Source organism: Chiloscyllium punctatum, chromosome 34, assembly GCF_047496795.1.
Source record: "Chiloscyllium punctatum isolate Juve2018m chromosome 34, sChiPun1.3, whole genome shotgun sequence".
NCBI lineage: Eukaryota > Metazoa > Chordata > Chondrichthyes > Orectolobiformes > Hemiscylliidae > Chiloscyllium > Chiloscyllium punctatum.
Genome location: NC_092772.1, coordinates 59155755 through 59176257, shown reverse-complemented (window position 1 = coordinate 59176257; position 20503 = coordinate 59155755). Strand labels below are relative to the sequence as shown.

The 20503-nt window shown below is 45.0% G+C and overlaps 1 protein-coding gene across 4 annotated transcripts in view; it reads left to right on the top strand.

Moving 5' to 3' along the window:
- Positions 1–13942, top strand: part of LOC140458893 (sialoadhesin-like) — a 55200-nt gene extending 41258 nt beyond the window's left edge. For 3 of the 4 annotated variants that reach the window (XM_072553636.1, XM_072553633.1, XM_072553634.1), the window contains 7 exons: positions 2283–2564; positions 4573–4854; positions 6366–6641; positions 7301–7594; positions 9231–9327; positions 9543–9624; positions 13510–13942. In XM_072553636.1, coding sequence (XP_072409737.1) covers positions 2283–2564; positions 4573–4854; positions 6366–6641; positions 7301–7594; positions 9231–9327; positions 9543–9624; positions 13510–13746 — 1550 coding nt within the window. In that variant the 3' untranslated portion in view covers positions 13747–13942. The remainder of the gene's footprint in view (positions 1–2282; positions 2565–4572; positions 4855–6365; positions 6642–7300; positions 7595–9230; positions 9328–9542; positions 9625–13509) is intronic. The other variant, XM_072553635.1, reaches the window with a different exon arrangement.
- The last annotated feature ends 6561 nt before the right edge of the window (positions 13943–20503 follow it).

Sequence of the window (20503 nt, the reverse complement as noted above, 5' to 3'; positions counted from 1 at the left end):
AACTCCCATTTCCAACAGGAAGAGCACATCGCTCTACTAAAGGCCATCTTTGCACCTTCACAACCTCCAGAGCTAGAAAATAGCACAGTCTTTCTGCTTGAAAAACCACTGCTTCAGGCTAACTTAGTACTAAGTTTTATATTTTTAAATTTTAATCAAGAGACAGATCTCAATAAAGCATATAACCAAAAATAACCCACTCTCCTCACTATTGTAGATTTACAAAAAAAAGCAGCAAAGTTATACTTAAAAACCATGCACTTATTTGCTGCCGTAAAGTGCTGTTGTTTTGATTTCTTTTTTCCCCAAAATTCCAAAGCAATGCAACAGTTTATAAAACAATAATTACTGCTCCTGGAATTTCAGGAAATGAGCTCCAACACCTAGAATACCTCAAAACTATTTTGGTGCCACTATTTCAGAAAGGTGATAAGGAAAAGCCAGGGAACTATAGACCACTGAGCCTGACATCGGTGGTAGGAAAGTTGTTGGAGGCAATCCTGAGGGACAGAATCTACATGGTTTTGGATATGCAAGGACTGTTTAGGGATAGTCAACATGGCTTTCTGCGTGGGAAATCATGTCTCACTATGTTGATTGAGTTTATTGAAGATGTAACGAAGAGGATTGATTAGGGCAGAGCAGTGGATGTGTATGGACTTCAGTAAGGCGTTCAAAAAGGTTCCCCATGGTAGACTGGATAGATCACACAGAATACGGGGAGAACTAGCAATTTGGATACAGAACTGGCTCAAACTTAGAATGATGTGCAGGTGCCGATGTTGGACTGGGGTGGACAAAGTTAAAGACCACACAACATCAGGTTGTAGTCCAACTGGTTTATTTGAAAGTACAAGCTTTTGGAGTGCTACATGATGAAGGAGCAGCGCTCTGAAGGATTGCACTTCAAAATAAACCTGTTAGAGTATAACCTGGTGTTGTGTGATTTTTAACTTCAAAGGTAGATTACAGGGGGTGGTGGTGGAGGGTTGTTTTTCAGACTGGAGGCCTGTGACCAGTGGAGTGCCACAAGGATCGGTGCTGGGTCCATGCTTTTTGTCATTTACATAAATGATTTGGATAGGCGGTATAATTAATACGTTTGCAGCTGACACCAAAATTGGAGGTGCAGTGGACAGCGAAGAAGGTTACCTCAGAGTACAATGGAATCTTAATCAGATGGGCCAATGGAATGAGGACTGGCAAATGGAGTTTAATTTAGAAAAATGTGAGGTGCTGTATTCTGGAAAAGCAAATCAGAGCAGGACATGTACACTTAATAGTAAGGTCCTGGGGAGTGTTGCTGAACAGAGAGACCTTGGAGTGCAGGTTCATTGTACTTTGAAAGTAGAGTCACAGGTAGACAGGATAGTGAAGAAGGTGTCTGGTATGCTTTCTTTTATTTGTCATAGCATTGAGTATAGGAGTTGGGAGGTCATATTGTGTGTGTACAGGACACTGATTTGGCCACTTTTGGAATCTTGTGTACAATTCTGGTCACCCTCCTATAGGAAGGATGTTGTAAATCCTGAAATGTTTCAGCAAAGATATACAAAGACGTTGCCAGGGTTGGAGAGTTTCAGCAATAGGGAGAGGCTGAATAGGCTGGAGCATCAGTGGCTGAGGGGTGACTTTATAGAGGTTATAAAATCATGAGGGGCATGTATAGGATAAATACACAAGGTATTTTCCCTGGGATGGGGGAGTCTATAAGTAGAGGGCATAGGTTTAGGGTGTGAGGGGAAAGCTTTCAAAGGGACCTAAGTGGCAACCTTTTCACTCAAAAAGTGGTGGGTGTATAGAATGATCTGCTAGAGGAAGCGGTGGACGTTGGTACAATTCAACATTTAAAAGGCATCTGGATGGGTATGTGAATAGGAAGGGTTTTGAGGGACATGGACCAAGTGCTGGCAAATGGGCCTAGATTAAGTTCGGATATCTGGTCAGCATGGATGTGTTGGACTGAAGGGTCTGTTGCCATGCTGCACAGCGCTATGACTCTGTATCCCTCAATATTCCATTGATCAAATTGAATTCATTGTTGCGAAGGCTTTGAGAATATTGTAAGGATGTGATAGGCATTGTGCTTCTTTCAGGATGGAGAACGCCCTCATTGGTGGGAGGAGGAAGAACGTACAGTATGAAAGTTTACATTGGTAGTGTCCATCAACAATGTAATACAGCAACTTAGATATGAGGATCCATACATCAGATTCAGATAGAGATATGGAGTCTTGAAGTGCTCTGTGTTTGCTCACAATATTCTCTTCCTTTCTATCTAGATGCACCACGGAATCTCTCAATTACTTCTCTTGCTGTGATTCAAAATTCATCGATCAGTGTAATTGAGGGGAATTCTGCAGTGATAATCTGTTCTGTCGAGAGCTTCCCAGCTTCTAACCTGACATGGAGACATCTTAACGTCACAGTGAATAGCACAAGTTCCAACAATGAGCTGTGGTTGGAGATTCCTCGTGTTACATTCAGAGAGACTCGAGACTATCAGTGTGTGGCAGAGAATGGACATGGAGCAGTGGAGGGCTCCTTAACCGTCACTGTGCAATGTGAGTGTACACAGATTTCAACACACACACACACACACACCTCTACAGACATGATGTGGAGGTGCCAGTGATGGGCAACGTCTGAGGCCACATGACACCAGGTTATAGTCCAACAGGTTTATTTTTTAATCCCCAGCTCTTTCGGAGCACTGCTCCTTTGTCAGGTGAGTAAATTTGACTACACCTGGTGTCATATGACTTTTGACACACACAGATAAGACCTGTGGCATCCCTCAGTGTTGCACTGGATCAGTATGAGCTTAATTCTCAGCTGAAGGAATGGAAATTCTACATTAACAAGATGCTGTCTTGAACCAGTAACTCTTGCGCATTTTGCTGTGCTGAAATTATTTTCATTGTTGGATCCATTTGCACTATGCAAGCCAGCAAGTGGTGAACATTGTAACACTCAGGGAACAAGCATTCCAATGGTTGCATGTTCATTCCTACCTGGACAGAAGGGTGCGATTTGTTGCAACGGTTCCAGTAAATCTCTCAGATGAGGTCAAGAATCAAAAGCTGTTTTGAGCTTGTGTCAATTGGAGAGTTATTGGTGGGGGCTGAGGGGGGAGGACTTGTTGGTGGTGGGGAGCACCAGATGCCACCAGAGAGAGAGAGAGAGAGAGAGACAAACGCATTTGAACATCTGTTTATGTGCTATTTGCTGTACTGCTCTGATAAAGGCCTGATTCCGTCTGGCTGGAGATTGGGATGAAGTCCCAGGAGCTGTTTTATTGCTCAGTTAGGAATCCGGAGACCACCTCTGATCCAATAGCTGATGCTAAGTGTTACCGTTTGAACTAACAGGAATAGGTCTTAAATTTGTGTGAGATCAGAGGCTCAGAAGATCTTCATTAATAATCCAGCAAGTGAGCAGTTGCAATCCCTTTTAAAGTTTTAATGAGATTTGATGATATACAGGGTCACTCATGTCAAGATATGTCACTGAGAAATCTGTGGAATCTATCTATTTAGTATTTGAATAGCTCTGCGGGCTGATTGATCACACTTTCTCTGTTATCTACATTTATCTGATGTTAATTTTGGAAATTCGTAAGATAGGACAAAGGAGCAAGAGTAGGCCATTTGGCCCATCAAACTTGTTCTTCTGTTCAATAAGATAATGGCTGATCAAAGAACAAACTTCATCAACCTGCCTTTGGCCCATCTCTATGGGTGGCACGGTGGCACAATGGTTTGCACTGCTGGCTCACAGCGCCAGAGACCCGGGTTCAATTCCCACCTCAGGCGACTGACTGTGTGGAGTTTGTACATTCTCCTTGTGTCTGTGTGGGTTTCCTCCAGGTACTCCGGTTTCCTCCCACAGTTCAAAAATATGCAGGTTAGGTGGGTTGGCCCTGCTAAATTGCCTGTAGTGTTAGGTGAAGGGGTAAATGTAGGGGGGTGGGTTGCGCGTTGGTGTGGGCTTGTTGGGCCAAAGGGCCTGTTTCCACACTGTAAGTAATCTAATTTAGTATCTTTGCTGAACAAAAGTTTATCTGTCTCAGAATTAAAGTTATCAATTGATCAAGCATCCACTGCCATTTACAGAACAGAGTTCCAAATCTGGAATCTAAGTTGGATACATATTATATATTTTATTATTTTCTAAATTTGGATAGTAACTTTTCGTTTGTGACTTTATTCGCTTTGTTGGTCCGTGACATTTCAAACTCCGTTTCTTTTCAAAGAAAGCTTCCTGATGCCTCATCAGATAGGAACTAGTGATCTGGTCTGGGATCATAACATATTCTGTTGATCAAATCCAATGTATTGCTGCCAAGGCTTTGAGAATATTGTGAGGATGGACAAGGCATTTTGTTTCTTTCAGGATGGAGAGCGCCCCCTTATTGGTAACAGCTTACACAGACAGTGTCCGTCAGAAATGTAATAAAGCAACTTCCACTCAGAGATGGTTACGGGTGATCCACATATGAGAATCAGAGAGATGGTTATAGAGTCTTGCTGTGCACTGTTTGCTCACGAGATTCTCTTCCTTTGTTTTTAGACCCATCACGGAATCTCACAATAACTTCTCTTACTGTGATTAAAGATTCATCCATCAATATAATTGAGGGGAGTTCTGCAGTGATAATTTGCTCTGTGGAGAGTTTCCCAGCTTCTAACCTGACGTGGAGATATCTTAATGTCGCAATGAACAGAACAAGTTCCAACAATGAGCTGTGGTTGGAGATTCCTTACGTTACATCCAAGGAGACTGGAGACTATCAGTGTGTGGCAGAGAATGACCATGGAGCAGTGGAGGGCTACATCACCATCATTGTGCAATGTGAGACTACTGTTAGATTCATTCATTGTTACAGGAACCATTGGCACTGCCTTATTCCTTCTTCGGATTTCATAAAGCTCCCCTCATTCCATGCTCCAATGTTATTCACAGTCTGATTTTCCTTGATCCTTTCCTGCTTTATAGAATAGAATCCCTACCGTGCGGAAACAGGCCATTTGGTCCAACTGGTCCACACCAACCCTCCGAAGAGTATCCCACCCAAACCTGTTCCCTTACACTATCACTTACATTTACCCTGACTAATGCACCTAACTTGCACATTCGTGGACAATTTAGTTTGGCCAATTCACCTGAACCTGCACATCTTTGGATTGTGGGAGGAAACCCGAGCACCTGGAGGAAAGACATGGGGAGAATGTGCAAACTCCACACAGTCTGAGGCTGGAATCGAACTCGGGTCCCTAGTGCTGTGACGCAGCAATGCTAACCACTGTGCCACCGTGCTGCCAATTTCTCTGACAACTGTTGCTGCGACAAAGATAGTTCCTCATTTCTACGTCCTTACTCATCTGTCTAGTTCACTCTGACTGCATTTAACACTCCCTTTTAACTCCAATTTTTCCCAGTCTTTATCTAAGCCACTCACTTATCTTGCTCTGCGTTCAGCTGAATCTGAGCATCCTCGGCTATACCCACATCTCAAAAGCTGTTACTCTCCTCTCTCCACTTTCTTCAGAGTCTAACCCTCACATCCATCACATATAATCCTCCACGTTAGTGACTACACCTGACATTTGCTCAACTTCGGGCTGTTTTCAGATGTTGAGACTGAAGTCACAGGTCATGCTGTGGCTTTTCTGAGCTAAATTTCAGTCCTGGATGTAATTTGGATGTTTATCATTGAGCCACATATTGGAATGTGTCCACTTTTCCTATCACAATGCACCCAATCATGATGTCCCCATTGCCATTCAGAGCCATTATATTGACCGTCACCACATTCATGTTCAGTCCAAATGTCTCCTTGCCTTTTGTCTGGGTCCATCAAACCCTCCAGTTCCTCCTTTGTTCTGTTTGTGTGTGTGGTGTCATCCGCAGACCAGTGATTCCCCAGCTATGTCATTAGAAACCAAAGAATGTCCTGAGAGACTCTGAGATTTACACTGTTTATGACAGGAATGTGGATGTGTGTAAACACAGGCACAAATACTTCAGCACTCTTTCCTCTTTTAAGACTCTTTCTAAATTAAACCTTTGGGTGATGCTTTCAGTCAGTGACCAAAGATCTCCTTTTGTGGCTCAGGATAACATTTTGCCTGAAGGTGGTGAAAATTGAGTGAGAGAATTCCAAAGCTTCAGGCTGTATCTGATCGGCATGGACGAGTTGGACCAAAAGGTCTGTTTCCGTGCTGTACATCTCGATGATTCTATGCAGGCAATTGAAGGTGGAGCCATAAATATCAGAAAATACTCAAGATGCCGGAACAGAGATCTCAGAACATTGTGGGCCATGGGGATTACCTGCTAATTGTCCTCTGCTCTTGTTCCAGATCCCCCACGGGAGACCACAGTGTCCATCAGTGGAGCCTCAGCTGGGATCAGAGAGGGTCACAACGTCACATTAATCTGTTCCAGTCAAAGTGTCCCACCGATATTGCATTACACGTGGTTCAGGATGGAAGGTAACACCAGCACCCAGTTAAACACAAGCAGCCAGATTCTCTCCTTCGCTCCAGTAACACGAGGGAATGATGCAGGTTTCTACTGCACAGTCACAAATCCATTGGGTAACAGCAGCTCCAATATGACCCACCTGAATGTGGAATGTAAGCATTTTACTCTGTCTGCCTCTTCTTAAAACTCAGTGATCGTCTGTCTGGGGAAGCTTACACACTGTAGTTTAGTATAACCTCCTCGCTGCTGTAATCTGTCCCTCACTGAGGTACATAGTGATACTAGGATAGGTGACCAGCTTGGCTGCTAAGGAACATCGTAAATGAGGAGAGACTGGGGCATGGAGGATTAGGGAGGAAATTTCAGAAATTTGACTCCTGGACAGGTGAAGATATGGTCACGAATGGAGGGGCGATTGGGAAGGTTCAAGGTGCCAGAGTTGGAGGACGGTAGAGATCTTGAAGGGTTGTAGGGGCTGGATAAGCTCACAGATTTAGGAAGAGGTGTAGGGTTGGAGGAAGTTACAGAGGAAAGAAGTGGGTAGGGAAAGATTTTAAAGGAAGGATGGGAATTATCAGTTGGTGTTCCCAGACTGAGCGTCAATGTTGCTCAGTTAATGACAGAGCATAATTATTTAATCCAGTTCAGTGCAGTTTGGGACATGGCAGTAGAGTTTTTGATTAGCTGAAGTTTATGGAACATGGCAGATGGGAGAGCATTGAGAAACCTAAATTTGGAGTGAAGCAAGGCCTTGACAAAGACTTTAGTGTACAGGGTGTAACTTGACTAATTGTTGTCATTCCCTCCTCAGATGGTCCGGAGATTTCCTGGGAGTCGGAATGTGCTCAGAGGGCAGAGGGGATCACCTGCGCCTGTGTGGCCAACTCCAACCCTCCTGGAGACCTGACCTGGCACCTGCCCCATGCCAACCTCAGCGGAAACCAAACACATGGAGGTTTTGTGTCGCAGCAGCTCAGAGTGGGGCATCTGGTGATGGGTTCGCTGATCCTGAAGGGAGACCGGGATGAACAGAAAGTGATGGCATCCTGCTCGATTCGAAACCCACATGGAGCAGCCACACACAACATGTATCTTTGGGTCAGAGGTGAGAGGTTTGACCCACAATCGATCTCTGCCTGGCTGGTTATACTCTAGACTCGAGAATCCCCTTCCTCTCCCCTCACCACCTCCTTTGTATTGTGCTTTTCCACTGGCCTCTGACCAACATGTCCCCATGTGTCAGTGACAACACTGGATAAAGTTCGAGTCACGGCATTTTGGGGAGGAAGTCAGGAAATGCTTTCTTCACAAAGTGAGGTGGAAATCTGGAACTCTCATCAACATATCCCACCCTCACCCACACCCCCAAAAAAAGTTTTAATTGAAAATACAGACAGACAATACAGCAGGGGGGTGGTGTGGGGGCAGGGAGTAGGGGAGACTGGTTGAGGACGATGTCCACCCTTCGGGTGGGTGTCTCATCACAGGCTGCAGGTGGGTGGTGGGGAAGTGGTTGGTGGGGGGAGGGTGTTAATGTGGCAGGACAGTTGGAGCTAGACGTCAGGCTAGCAGCAAGGTAGCATTGGGGCCTTTGTCGGGACTAGGCTGGGGGAAATTCAGGCCATTGGCAATTTGGGTACTGGGTCCCATCCCAATGGTTCAGGCCAGCGGTGAGTTAAGGTGAATCATTTTGAGTTGGGAGTTGTGTCTGGATTGGGTCGAGTGGGAGTCTCTCTGTTTATTGGGGGAGGAGGAGAAGAATGGCATTGGGTTGTTGGAGAGTGAGAAGGTGCCTGTTCAGAGGAAGAATGATTGTCAGATGTCTGGGAAATGTAAGGGTACAGTGAGGTGAACTCAGGGATTATGTGGTCTGTTTGGGCTTGTGGGATCAGTTTGTCTGGATGTTAGACTAGGCTTTCAATTGTCTGAACATAAAGAAAGTGGTGACCTCTGAAGCCTCTGACTTGAATGGGCTTTGTCAAGGCAATCCAGATGCAGGGCAGCTGCCTACCAGAATCTCCAATTTCCTGGACAATTCCCATGGAGGCAGCAGCTTGTGGGATTCTGCAGGGTGCTGACACACAACGCCAGTCTACGGTGCTCTGACAACTAACTGTACATCAGCATATCCAGACCATTGTAAATACAAATGAGACATAGATTACACCCAGAATCATAGTCATAGAGATGTACAGCATGGAAACAGACATATCGGACCAACCCGTCCATACCGACCAGATATCCCAACACAATCTAGTCTTGGACGAATATATTGCTCACATTATGACAGAATATGTTTACCTATGTTGTTGTACTTCAGAAGTGTGGTGATTGCTTGATTGGAGGAAACATAACTTCCGATTCATGCATAGCAAGATCCCACAAACAGCAACATGATAATGAACTGATGATTGATGATTTTACTGAGTTTGCTTTGATACAAAGACAGAGATCATGAAGTGGGTCGCTGATACCCCATTAGTGAAGGAAACCCGATGTTTTACTCCAGTCTGTGCGTATGGGATTACAGTTCCAAATTCCAATGTGGTTACCTCTTAACTGCCCTCCTCCCTCAGCTGGTGTGGTTCAAGAAAAAGATACTCCACAATCCTTCAAGCGGCAATTGAGGTGTATTAAGTGTCAACAGTGCTTGAGAGTATATTCTGAAAAATTGAGTCCTTTGCTTCCAAAGATACATCAGAGCATCATTCAAGTGTGATAATTAATGGCTGTTTTTACAGATAGAGGCTCCAGTAAATGGACAGTAGGACTGGTCGTGATTGGAATCATGTTGACTGTTTTTCTGGCTGGAATCTTAATCATGCTGAGTGTGAAAAAGTAAGTGTAAATGCTACATTCAATTTTACTCTCAACATTTGCTTCCACTTTCATTCCTTCAGTTGATGACTGTTCCCTTGAGGTGAAGTCCCAGACACTACTTCTCTAATTGGTCCTCTTTCTAGGGAGATAAAAGCACGTTCAACAGAAATGTCCAAATATGTAACTGACTCTCTGATATACATTAACCACATTGTGATATTGTGTTATTGCAGGAGAAAGACAGCAACTGAGGAGACAGCTTCAAAGACCAGTGACATTGTATTGACCGACCGTCGAGTCTCTGTGAAACACCAGGTACAGAAGCTGTTTACACTCACTCCAAAGCTCAGTGTTTAGACAATGCAACATCTTGCAACTAACAAATCCAAGTTCAAATTCACACAACACCAGGTTATAGTCCAATAGGTTTAATTGGAAGCACACTAGCTTTCGGAGCGTCGCTCCTTCATCAGGTGGTAGTGGAGGGCTCAATCCTAACACACAGAATTTATAGCAAAAATTTACAGTGTGATGCAACTGCAATTATAGATTGAAAAATTTTCAATCTATAGTTTCAGTTACATCACACTGTAAATTTTTGCTATAAAATCTGTTTGTTAGGATTGAGCCCTCCACTACCACCTGATGAAGGTGCGTCGCTCCGAAAGCTAGTGTGCTTCCAATTAAACCTGTTGGACTATAACTTGGTGTTGTGTGATTTTTAACTTTGTACACCCCAGTCCAACACCGGCATCTCCAAAACAAACCCAAGGATCTTCTCTGCACCAGCGTCACCTTTTTGAAACTGCCCAGGAGTGATGGGACTTTGCACGGAAGAGAGATAAGGTTAAATTCCTGCAAAACTGAGTTAGAAACAGAGAGATGGGGTGTGAAGGTTGTGTGCAGTCAACATGGTTGAATTGGCAACATGCCAATGATTACCCGTGGATTTCGAGATAGTGAGAACTGCGCATGCTGGAGAATCAGAGTGAACAGAGAGGGCAGCTGGAAAAAAGCAGAGCAGGTCAAGCAGTATCAGAGGAGGATGGGAGTTGATGTTTCAAGTTAGATGCTTTCATTAGGAGTAACTCAGCGGGCAGCACTCTCACCTTCCTTTTCTCTGAGTCAGAAGGTCTTGGGTTTAATAACCGACTACACAAATTTAAACATAATCTGACAGCACGGTCACTCTGGGGTGTTAGTACCAAGGGGGTAGCACACTATTGGAGGGTCAGTCCCAAGGGAGTGCCACTGACCCTGTTCTGTCATACAGTCATTCTACTCTCAATGTGCACTGCTTTCTCTTTACTCATGCTACCAGATCTGCTGAGTTTGTCCAACAGTTTATTTTGTTGTTATTTTCAAATTTCCGGCATCTGCAGTTCTTCTTTTGTGCAAAAATTGGCTCATGCCACCTGTTTATTTTATTGCTGCTTGTGGGACCTTTCTGTGCACAAACTGGTGCTGCACATCCTACATTACAACAGCAAATACACTTCAAAAAGTGGCTGTGAGGTATTTTGGAACATGTGAGGGAAGAAGAGAGTTCAAATCCAAATTTGAGAGTCAAACTATGCCATTCTATCTCAGCGGTGAGAAAGGGTCAAGACTAGGAGATGGAGAATAGAAAGAGAGAGAGAGAAAAAGAGAGAGAGAGAGAGAGAGAAAGTGAGAGAGAAAGAGAGAGACAGAGGCATAGAAATGGATGACATTACATCCACTGAACTATGAATACCATATACAAGGTTGTGGAATCATTTAACACAAATGTCCCAGAAAATTTCAGAACATCTCGTGTTTCCAATTCTGTGATGGAACTACATACTGTCAGAGGTGCCATCTTTCAAATGACATATTAAACTGCTCTGTCTGTCCTCAGGGGGATATTAAAAGATCCCACAGCCATTATTTGGAAGAGAAACAGTGAGCTGTTCTCAGTGTCTTGGAACCTATCATTATCTCTCTCAAACAGAACAGCATTAAAAAAAAAGTGAAGATGTGAGTTATTCCAACACAGCTGTTGAGAAATTTAAAGTCATAGAGTCATAGAGATGTACAGCATGGAAACAGACCCTTCAGTCCAACCCGTCCATGCTGACCCAGATATCCCAACCCAATCTAGTCCCACCTGCCAGCACCTGGCCCATATCCCTCCAAACCCTTCCTATTCATATACCCATCTAAATGCCTTTTAATTGTACCAGCCTCCACCACATCCTCTGGCACCTCATTCCATACACGTACCACCCACTGTGTGAAAAAGTTGCCCCTTAGGTCTCTTTTATGTCTTTCCCCTCTCACCCTAAACCTATGCCCTCTAGTTCTGGACTCCCCCATCCAGGGAAAATACTTCGTCTGTTTATCCTATCCACATCCCTCATAATTTTATAAACCTCGATAAGGTCACCCCTCAGCCTCTGACGCCCCAGGGAAAACAGGCCCAGCCTGTTCAGCCTCTCCCTGTAGTTCAAATCCTCCAACCCTAGCAACATCCTTGTAAATCTTTTCTGAACCCTTTCAAGTTTCACAACATCTTTCCAATAGGAAGGAGACTAGAATTGCACGCAATATTCCAACAGTGGTCTAACCAATGTCCTGTACAGCCGCAACATGACCTCCCAACTCCTGTACTCAATACTCTGACCAATAAAGGAAAGCATACCAAACACCTTCTTCACTATCCTATCTACCTGTGACTCCATTTTCAAGAAGCTATGAACCTGCACTCCAAGGTCTCTTTGTTCAGCAACAATCCCTAGGACCTCACCATTAAGTGTATAAGTCCTGCTAAGATTTGCTTTCCCAAAATGCAGCACTTCGCATTTATCTGAATTAAACTCCATCTGCCACTTCTCAGCCCATTGGCCCATCTAGTCAAGATCCTGTTGTAATCTGAGGTAACCCTCTTTGCTGTCCACTACACCTCCAATTTTGGTGTTATCTGCAAACTTACTAACTATACCTCTTATGCTCACATCCAAATCATTTATATAAATGATGAAAAGTAGAGGACCCAGCACCGATCCTTGTGGCACTCCACTGGTCACAGGCCTCTAGTCTGAAGAATAACCCTCCACCACCACCCTCTGTCTTCTACCTTTGAGCCAGTTCTGTATCCAAATGTTTAGTTCTCACTGTATTCCATGAGATCTAACCTTGTTACCCAGTCTTCCACAGGGAACCTTGTTGAATGCCTTACTAAAGACCATATAGATCACATCTACCACTCTGCCCTCATTTGTTACTTTTTCAAAAAACTCAATCAAGTTTGTGAGACATGATTTCCCACGCACAAAGCCATGTTGACTATCCCTAATCAGACCTTGCCTTTCCAAAACATGTATCGCCTGTCCCTCAGGATTCCCTCCAACGACTTGCCCACCACGGACATCAGGCTCACTGGTCTATAGTTCCCTGGCTTGTCCTTACCACCATTTTTAAACAGTACCACGTTAACCAACCTCCAGTCTTCTGGCACCTCACGCTCAAACATCTCAGCAAGGGGCCCACCAATCACTTCCCGAGCCTCCCACAGAGTTCCAGGGAACACCTGATCGGTCCTGGGGATTTTTATCTACGTTCATGCATTTCAAGACATCCAGCACTTCATCCTCTGTAAAATTAACATTTTTCAAGATGTCACCATGTATTTCCCTACATTTTTTTTATCTTCCATGTCCTTTTCCACAGTAAACACTGATGCAAAATGCTTGTTTATTATTTCCTCCATTTTCTGTGGCTCCACACAAAGGCGACCTTGCTGATCTTTGAGGGGCCTTATTCTCTCCCTAGTTCCCTTTTGTCCTTAATGTATTTTTTAAAAACCCTTTGGATTCTCCTTGATTCTATTTGCCAAAGTTATCTCATGTCCCCTTTTTGCCCTCCTGATTTCCCTCTTAAGTATACTCCTACTGCCTTTATACTCTTCTCAGGATTGCCTTGTGCAAATTGGTTGCTGTGTTCCCTAGATTACATCAATGTCTACAGTTCAATAAATAAAATCCTTCAGTGGCTGAGGAGAACTTGGGACGTTCAGTCTCTGTGAACAAGGAACTTTAGTCTTCAAAGTAAGAAAGAGCAGGATAAACTCCGAATAAACCCACAGAACTACAGTTGGCTCTCAAAAGGTTGTGCAATAATTTAAAACTACCCCTGCTGCTAAATGATGTGAGAACATCTTCTGTTTCCATTTCTCTCCAGGGTTCACCGGACATGAAAGTTACAGACCCTCAGGACACAATTAGAGAGGGGGAGACACCATCTCCTCAGGATGTCTTTGACAGTCCAGTGGGAGGAGATGCTGGACATGAGAACCCCAACAGAACTGAAGATCTTCTCTACGCCAACATCAACTTCTCAAAGCTGCCCAAAGGTGACGGGACAGTGCACAGAGGCGAGGACACGGAATATGCAAAGATCAGATTCCAACCAAACTGACAGAGAAACAGGGAGAGGGGTTTGTGCAGCCTGTATGGTTGGATAATAATGAAGATAAAATGATATTGCCCAACTTTGTTGGTAATTCTGAACATGCTTTCCAATTGTTGCATCTTTTTCATGCTGTCAGAGGTTGCACAAAGCTTATGAATAATTTTACATATGTTAGTAAAAGCAGTTGTGATGAAGCTTCATAATGTGCTGTCATTATTTGGGAACTTTGGTTCTACAGTGGAGAAATGAGGCAAATTTATTCGGTCAGAAGTAATCGAGAACAGAAGTGCTGTTAATTGCAGCCTCCAAGGCAGTAGCACTGACAGAAAATGACCTGATGTAATTAGGAGATAATGAGATATAAATTCCAAATAAAATATGGAATTAAGTGGCCAATGATGACCGTGTAACAGTGGCTAAATGGTTAATTTCTGATCCTCTGCGTTATGGTTTAATCTTTGTTATTATCATAAAAACCCATCTGGCTCAATAATGGTCTTTAGGGAAGGAAATGTACTGCAAAACACGCAGGTTCAAACCCACAGCAATTTGGTTCTTAACTGTCCTCTGAAATGAAAATGTATTGCTGGAAAAGCGCAGCAGGTCAGGCAGCATCCAAGGAACAAGAGAATCGACGTTTCGGGCATAAGCCCTTCTCCTGTCCTCTGAAATGGCCTAGCAAACTATTCAGTTGTATCAAATTGCAAAAAAAAATCTCAGAAAAGAAACAACACCAGGACCTCCACAAGACACCAATCTCAGCTTTGGAAACAAGAATGACATAGTCCTCCTTACCATACTGAAGTGGATTAGGAGAGATGTTCTCAAAGACTCGACAGACAATAGACTACCTCAAGGAATTCCCCTTCTAAACATCGTTCCAGATATGATCTGAGGTCCTCGAGGTGGTAACACAGAGGTATACCATTGAGTGGAAGTCACATTAAATGGGCAAGGAAACCTCCTGTTGGTTACCATGCACTACTCTCCCTCATTGGTGGATCCATGCTCTTCCATGTTAAACACCACTTGGAGAAAGCAAGATGGTGGCAAAGGCACAGAACGCACTCTGGCAGGGGAACGTCAGTGTCCATCAGCAACAGTGGGATGGCAGCAATGCCACTGCTAATTAAGCTGGTTAAGTCATAAGCGATATAACTGCTAGACTGGGTCTGCCAATTTGCCTGCCACTAATGCAATTGTCTATGACAGTAACTGGACCAGTGAACAATGCAACTACTTGTGGAGACTAAGTCCTGTCTTCACATGAAGAATATCCTGTTGTGTGTCCTTGTTAAGGGAGGTAAATTTTGAACTAAACCAGCAAATCAAGACGGAATATCTGTGAGGCGCTGTGAGTCATCAACAGCAAAAGTGTACTCCAATACAATCTTCAACCGCATGGCGCAACATATGACCCATTTTAGCATTACCAGGAGCTCAACCTGGCTCAATGGAGAGTGTAGGAGGAGGCATGCCAGGAGCAACACTAGGCATACCAAAAAATGGGGTGTTCACCTGGTGAAGCAACACAGGACTATTTGTGTGTCAAAGAACATAAGCAACAAATATTAGACAATGCTAAGCGATTCCACAACTGACAGATCAGATCTAAGTATTGCAGTCCTGCCAACTCAAGTTCTGAATGGTGGTGGACAGTTAAACAACTCTCTGAAGGAGAAAGCTCCATAAATATTCCATCTTGAACTCTGGGGAAGCCCCGCACAGCAATACAAAATGGAAGACTATCGTATCTGCAACAACTTTTAGTCAACAGTGCCAGCTGGAGGATCTGTGTCAATCTCCACTTGAGGTCTCCAGCATCTCTACCACTTCGATTTACTCCACTTGATATCGAAATGGCAGATGCTACTGGACAGTGCAAAGTCTCTAGGCCCTGACAATATTCTGCAATCTTGCAGCACCCTGAGCCAATCTGTTCCAGTACAACAATAACACTGGCATCTACAGAAAAGAATAGTAATTTACTATTACTTATATTTCACCAAGAAAAACAGTGAAAAGTGTTTAAGTTGACATAGTCGTGGAGTCATAGAGATGTACAGCACAGAAACAGACCCTTCAGTCCAACTTGTCCAAGCTGACCAGATATCCAAATCTAATCTCGTCCCATTTGCCAGCACGTGGCCCTTCATATTCATATTCAGCCTCTCCCTATAGCTCAAACCCTCCAACACTGGCAACATCATTTCTGAACCCTTTCAAGTTTCACAACATCCTTCTGATATAAAGGAGACCAGAATTGCACCAAATTTCCAATGTCCCGAACATCCGCAATATGACCTCTCAACTACTATGCTCAATGCTCTGACCAACAAAGGAAAGTATACCAAATGCCTTCTTCACTATCCCACCCATCTGTGACTATTTTTAAGGAACTAGGGACCTGCAGTCCATGGTCTGTCTAGGACCTTTCTAATAACAGAAATCACATATAAAAACACTTTAAGAACAAAGTCTATCTCTGTTCAATTCACCGCACATGGGTCCCCAAGGGTCGAAGAAAAGACTACATTCTCCACTACGGCAGAAAGGCGACATTGAAGCTGATGAATCTGGAGCCAGACCACCATGCTGCCGAATATGCTGGAGAAACCACCTCAAAGACCTATCTTGTTGCTGAAGCTGCTGTTGAAAGAGCAGACCACCATGTCGGGCCATTGGAATCCACAGCCAGAAAACCTCACGGAAGCCACCTCAGGCATCCTCGGCCAAACCCACCTCATCGCTGCCGATCTGGGAGGTTGGAGTCCCAGGTTAGACCCATCATGCTGCCAAAGACAACAAAGCCACTGAAGCAGACCACCACACCACAGGTTCCACCATGACACAACTTCAGTGGCCACAAGGAATAGACCACACCACTTTCACCATTGCAGCAGCCTCCCGTGACATCTTTACTCCATTGAAGCTCCATTGTTAAAAGCAGCAATGTGGAAAATTGTTAAGTAAAACATTTTTTTTGCAGCTTCCACGTCAAACTGCATGTCAACAGGAACTTTCACAGCCTCAGGATGTACAAAACAATTTGTTTTTAAAGCAGAATTGTGAAACGCTGTCACTGGTGCATTATGGGAAATCTGATGGTCAAGTTACACATACAAAGATTACACATAGAAAGATCTCACTAGTAGTAATGTGAGTATGAATGCAGGCATTTTATTTTGAGGAATGTTGCTTCTGGGTTAACTTGTGTATCACAGAGAGCTCCCTCATGATCTTTCATGGAATAATGACTGTTGATTCATTTACATTGACCCATGAGGCTAGACTGGGCTCGGATTAATGTCTCAATGTACCACTGGTATGTTGACAAGAATCTTCTAACAATCAATTGTTCATCAAAGATTTATGAACCCAATGTGTTAATTTACTTAAAACAGCAGCACACAAGATGGATTATGTTGCAGACATTACTACCAACTAACTGATTTCTATGTTCAGTTTGCAGACCCACTAACTGCAGACAGTCATAAAACACACAGGACATCAAGTTGAGATGAGCCAAAGTGAGCCAAAGACCAACAGAGAGAGAGTTGGGGTTGGGGGTGGAGGTGTTGTGGGGGTGGAGGTGTTGTGGGGGTGGGGGAGCTGGTGTGTGTATGAAAGAGAGAGTGTGTGTGTGTGTGTGTGTGTGTGAGTGTGAGAGAGAGAGAGAGAGAGGGAGAGAGGGAGAGAAGACAGGAACAGCCCAAGACAAAAACAGCCCAAGACATCACGAATGAAATAGAGAGAGAGAGAGAGAGAGAGAGAGAGAGAGAAGGAGGCACAGATTAGATGCACAGCAGGGGAAACCTGAATCCATCAATTCATTCTTCCCCCACTGGATGCAGCGAGGAATTGGAATTTTTAATTCACTTAGGGGATGTAGGTGTCACTGAAAGGGTTTATTACCAATTTGTAACTGACTATGAGAGGGTGCTGGTGAGCTGCCTTCTACATCCTCTGCAATCATTTCATCAAATCGGGACAGTGTGGAAACAGGCCCTTCAGCCCAACAAGTCCACACCGACCCTCTGAAGAGTAACCCACCCAGACCCATTCTCCTACTCTATTATCTTGTATTTATGCCTGACTAACCCACTTAACCTACACATCCCTGAATACTATGGGCAGTTTAGCATGGCCATCTCACCTAACCTGCATATCTTTGAACTGTGAGAGGAAACCCACACAGACTCAGGGAGAAGGTGCAAACTCCACACAGTCACCTGAGGCTGGAATCGAACCCTGGTCCCCAGCACTGTGAGGTAGCAGTGCTAACCACTGAGTCACCATGCCACCCTTCCCGCTTCCCCTTTCCCTGCATCATCTTCCATATACATGCAAACCCTTTCCTAGCTACAAATAGTTCTGAAGAAGGATCACTGGACTGAAAACATTAACTCTGTTTTCGCTCCACAGATAATGTGAGGCCTGCTGAGTTTTTCCAGCAATTTCTGTTATATATGTTACACATGCTGACACTGTGCCTGTGAAGTAGAACATGATTATGCAGAATTACCTTGATTTCTGACAGGAAACTGTAGTTGACAAATCCGTTTGAGATATCTGAGTCTGTAATTTGCAGTGACAATGTTGGCTGAAACAGAAGATTTGAAATATTTGGCTTTTGACATATTTTTCAAACAGGTGTCACACAAAGGTTTCATAAGACTCTGGGGACTCGAGGAATATGTTAACAAAGAATCCTGACAGTGTGGAAGCAGGCTATTCAGCCCATTGAGCCCAAGAGTCCCCCAATCAGATCCAACCCCTCGTAACTTATCCCTCCAAATCATAACTTATCCCTGTAAGCCTGCATTTCACATGCTCAATTCACCTCACCTGCGCATCTTGGGAGTGTGGGAGCACCAGAGGAAACCCATGTGGACACTGGGAGAATGTACAAACTTCATACTGACTGTCACCTGAGGGTGCAATCAAACCTGGATCCGTGGCGCTGTGATGCAACAATGCTAACCAATGAGCCAGTGCTGCCATGCTGCTATGGATCGGAGACTTGGTTAGAGACAAAATAAGACTGCAGTTTCTGGAATCCAATGTAGACAGGCAGGAGGCTGGAAGAACACAGCAAGGCAGGCAGCATCAGGAGGGACAAGCAGGAGGCTGGCAGAACATAGCAAGGCAGGCAGCATCAGGAGGGACAGGCAGGAGGCTGAAAGAACACAGCCAGCCAGGCAGCATCAGGAGGGACAGGCAGGAGACTGGGAGAACACAGCAAGGCAGGCAGCATCAGGAGGGACAGGCAGGAGGCTGGGAGAACACAGCAAGGCAGGCAGCATCAGGAGGGACAGGCAGGAGGCTGGGAGAACACAGCAAGGCAGGCAGCATCAGGAGGGACAAGCAGGAGGCTGGCAGAACATAGCAAGGCAGGCAGCATCAGGAGGGACAAGCAGGAGGCTGGGAGAACACAGCAAGGCAGGCAGCATCAGGAGGGACAGGCAGGAGGCTGAAAGAACACAGCAAGGCAGGCAGCATCAGGAGGGACAGGCAGGAGGCTGGGAGAACACAGCCAGCCAGGCAGCATCAGGAGGGACAGGCAGGAGACTGGGAGAACACAGCAAGGCAGGCAGCATCAGGAGGGACAGGCAGGAGGCTGAGAGAACACAGCCAGCCAGGCAGCATCAGGAGGGACAGGCAGGAGGCTGGGAGAACACAGCCAGCCAGGCAGCATCAGGAGGGACAGGCAGGAGACTGGGAGAACATAGCAAGGCAGGCAGCATCAGGAGGGACAGGCAGGAGACTGGGAGAACATAGCAAGGCAGGCAGCATCAGGAGGGACAGGCAGGAGGCTGAAAGAACACAGCCAGCCAGGCAGCATCAGGAGGTGAAGAAGTCGACATTTCGAAGAAGGACTGAAGAAGGGTTATACCCAAAACGTTGACTTCTCCATCTGCTGATGCTATCTGGCTTGATGGATTGGAGACTGGGTAAAGGACAGAAAATTGAGAGAATGAACAAAGGGAAAGTTTTCAGGATTGACAACCTGTGGCAAGTGAATTGCTCCAAGGATCAGGGGTCTCACCTGTTTCCAACCAGATCATAATATGAGTGACTCTGAACTGTATAACTGGGGCAAGCAATGTTGGCTGAATGGTACTGTCATGGGACAAGTATTCCAGACTCCCAAACTATTTTTCTGATGGCATGGGGTCAAATCCCAACCATGGTAGGTGAGGGAATTTAAATTCATCAATCATTCTGGGATTGAAAGCCTATCTCAGTGATGATGACTGTCAAATAATCATTGATTGGTGCAAAAATCCATTAGCTTCACCAGTGTCCTTCAGGGAAGGAATGTGACAAAAATAATATAGATGCTGGAATCCAAAGTAGGCAGGCAGGAGGCTGGGAGAACACAGCAAGGCAGGCAACATCAGGAGGGACAGGCAGGAGCCTGGGGGAACGCAGCAAGGCAGGCAACATCAGGAGGGACAGGCAGGAGGCTGGGAGAACACAGCAAGGCAGGCAGCATCAGGAGGGACGGGCAGGAGGCTGGGAGAACACAGCAAGGCAGGCAGCATCAGGAGGGACAGGCAGGAGGCTGGGGGAACGCAGCAAGGCAGGCAGCATCAGGAGGGACGGGCAGGAGGCTGGGAGAACACAGCAAGGCAGGCAGCATCAGGAGGGACAGGCAGGAGGCTGGGGGAATGCAGCAAGGCAGGCAGGAGAAGTTGATGTTTCGGGTGAGTCCTGAAGAAGGGATGCACGCAAAATGTCGACTTCTCCACCTCCTGAT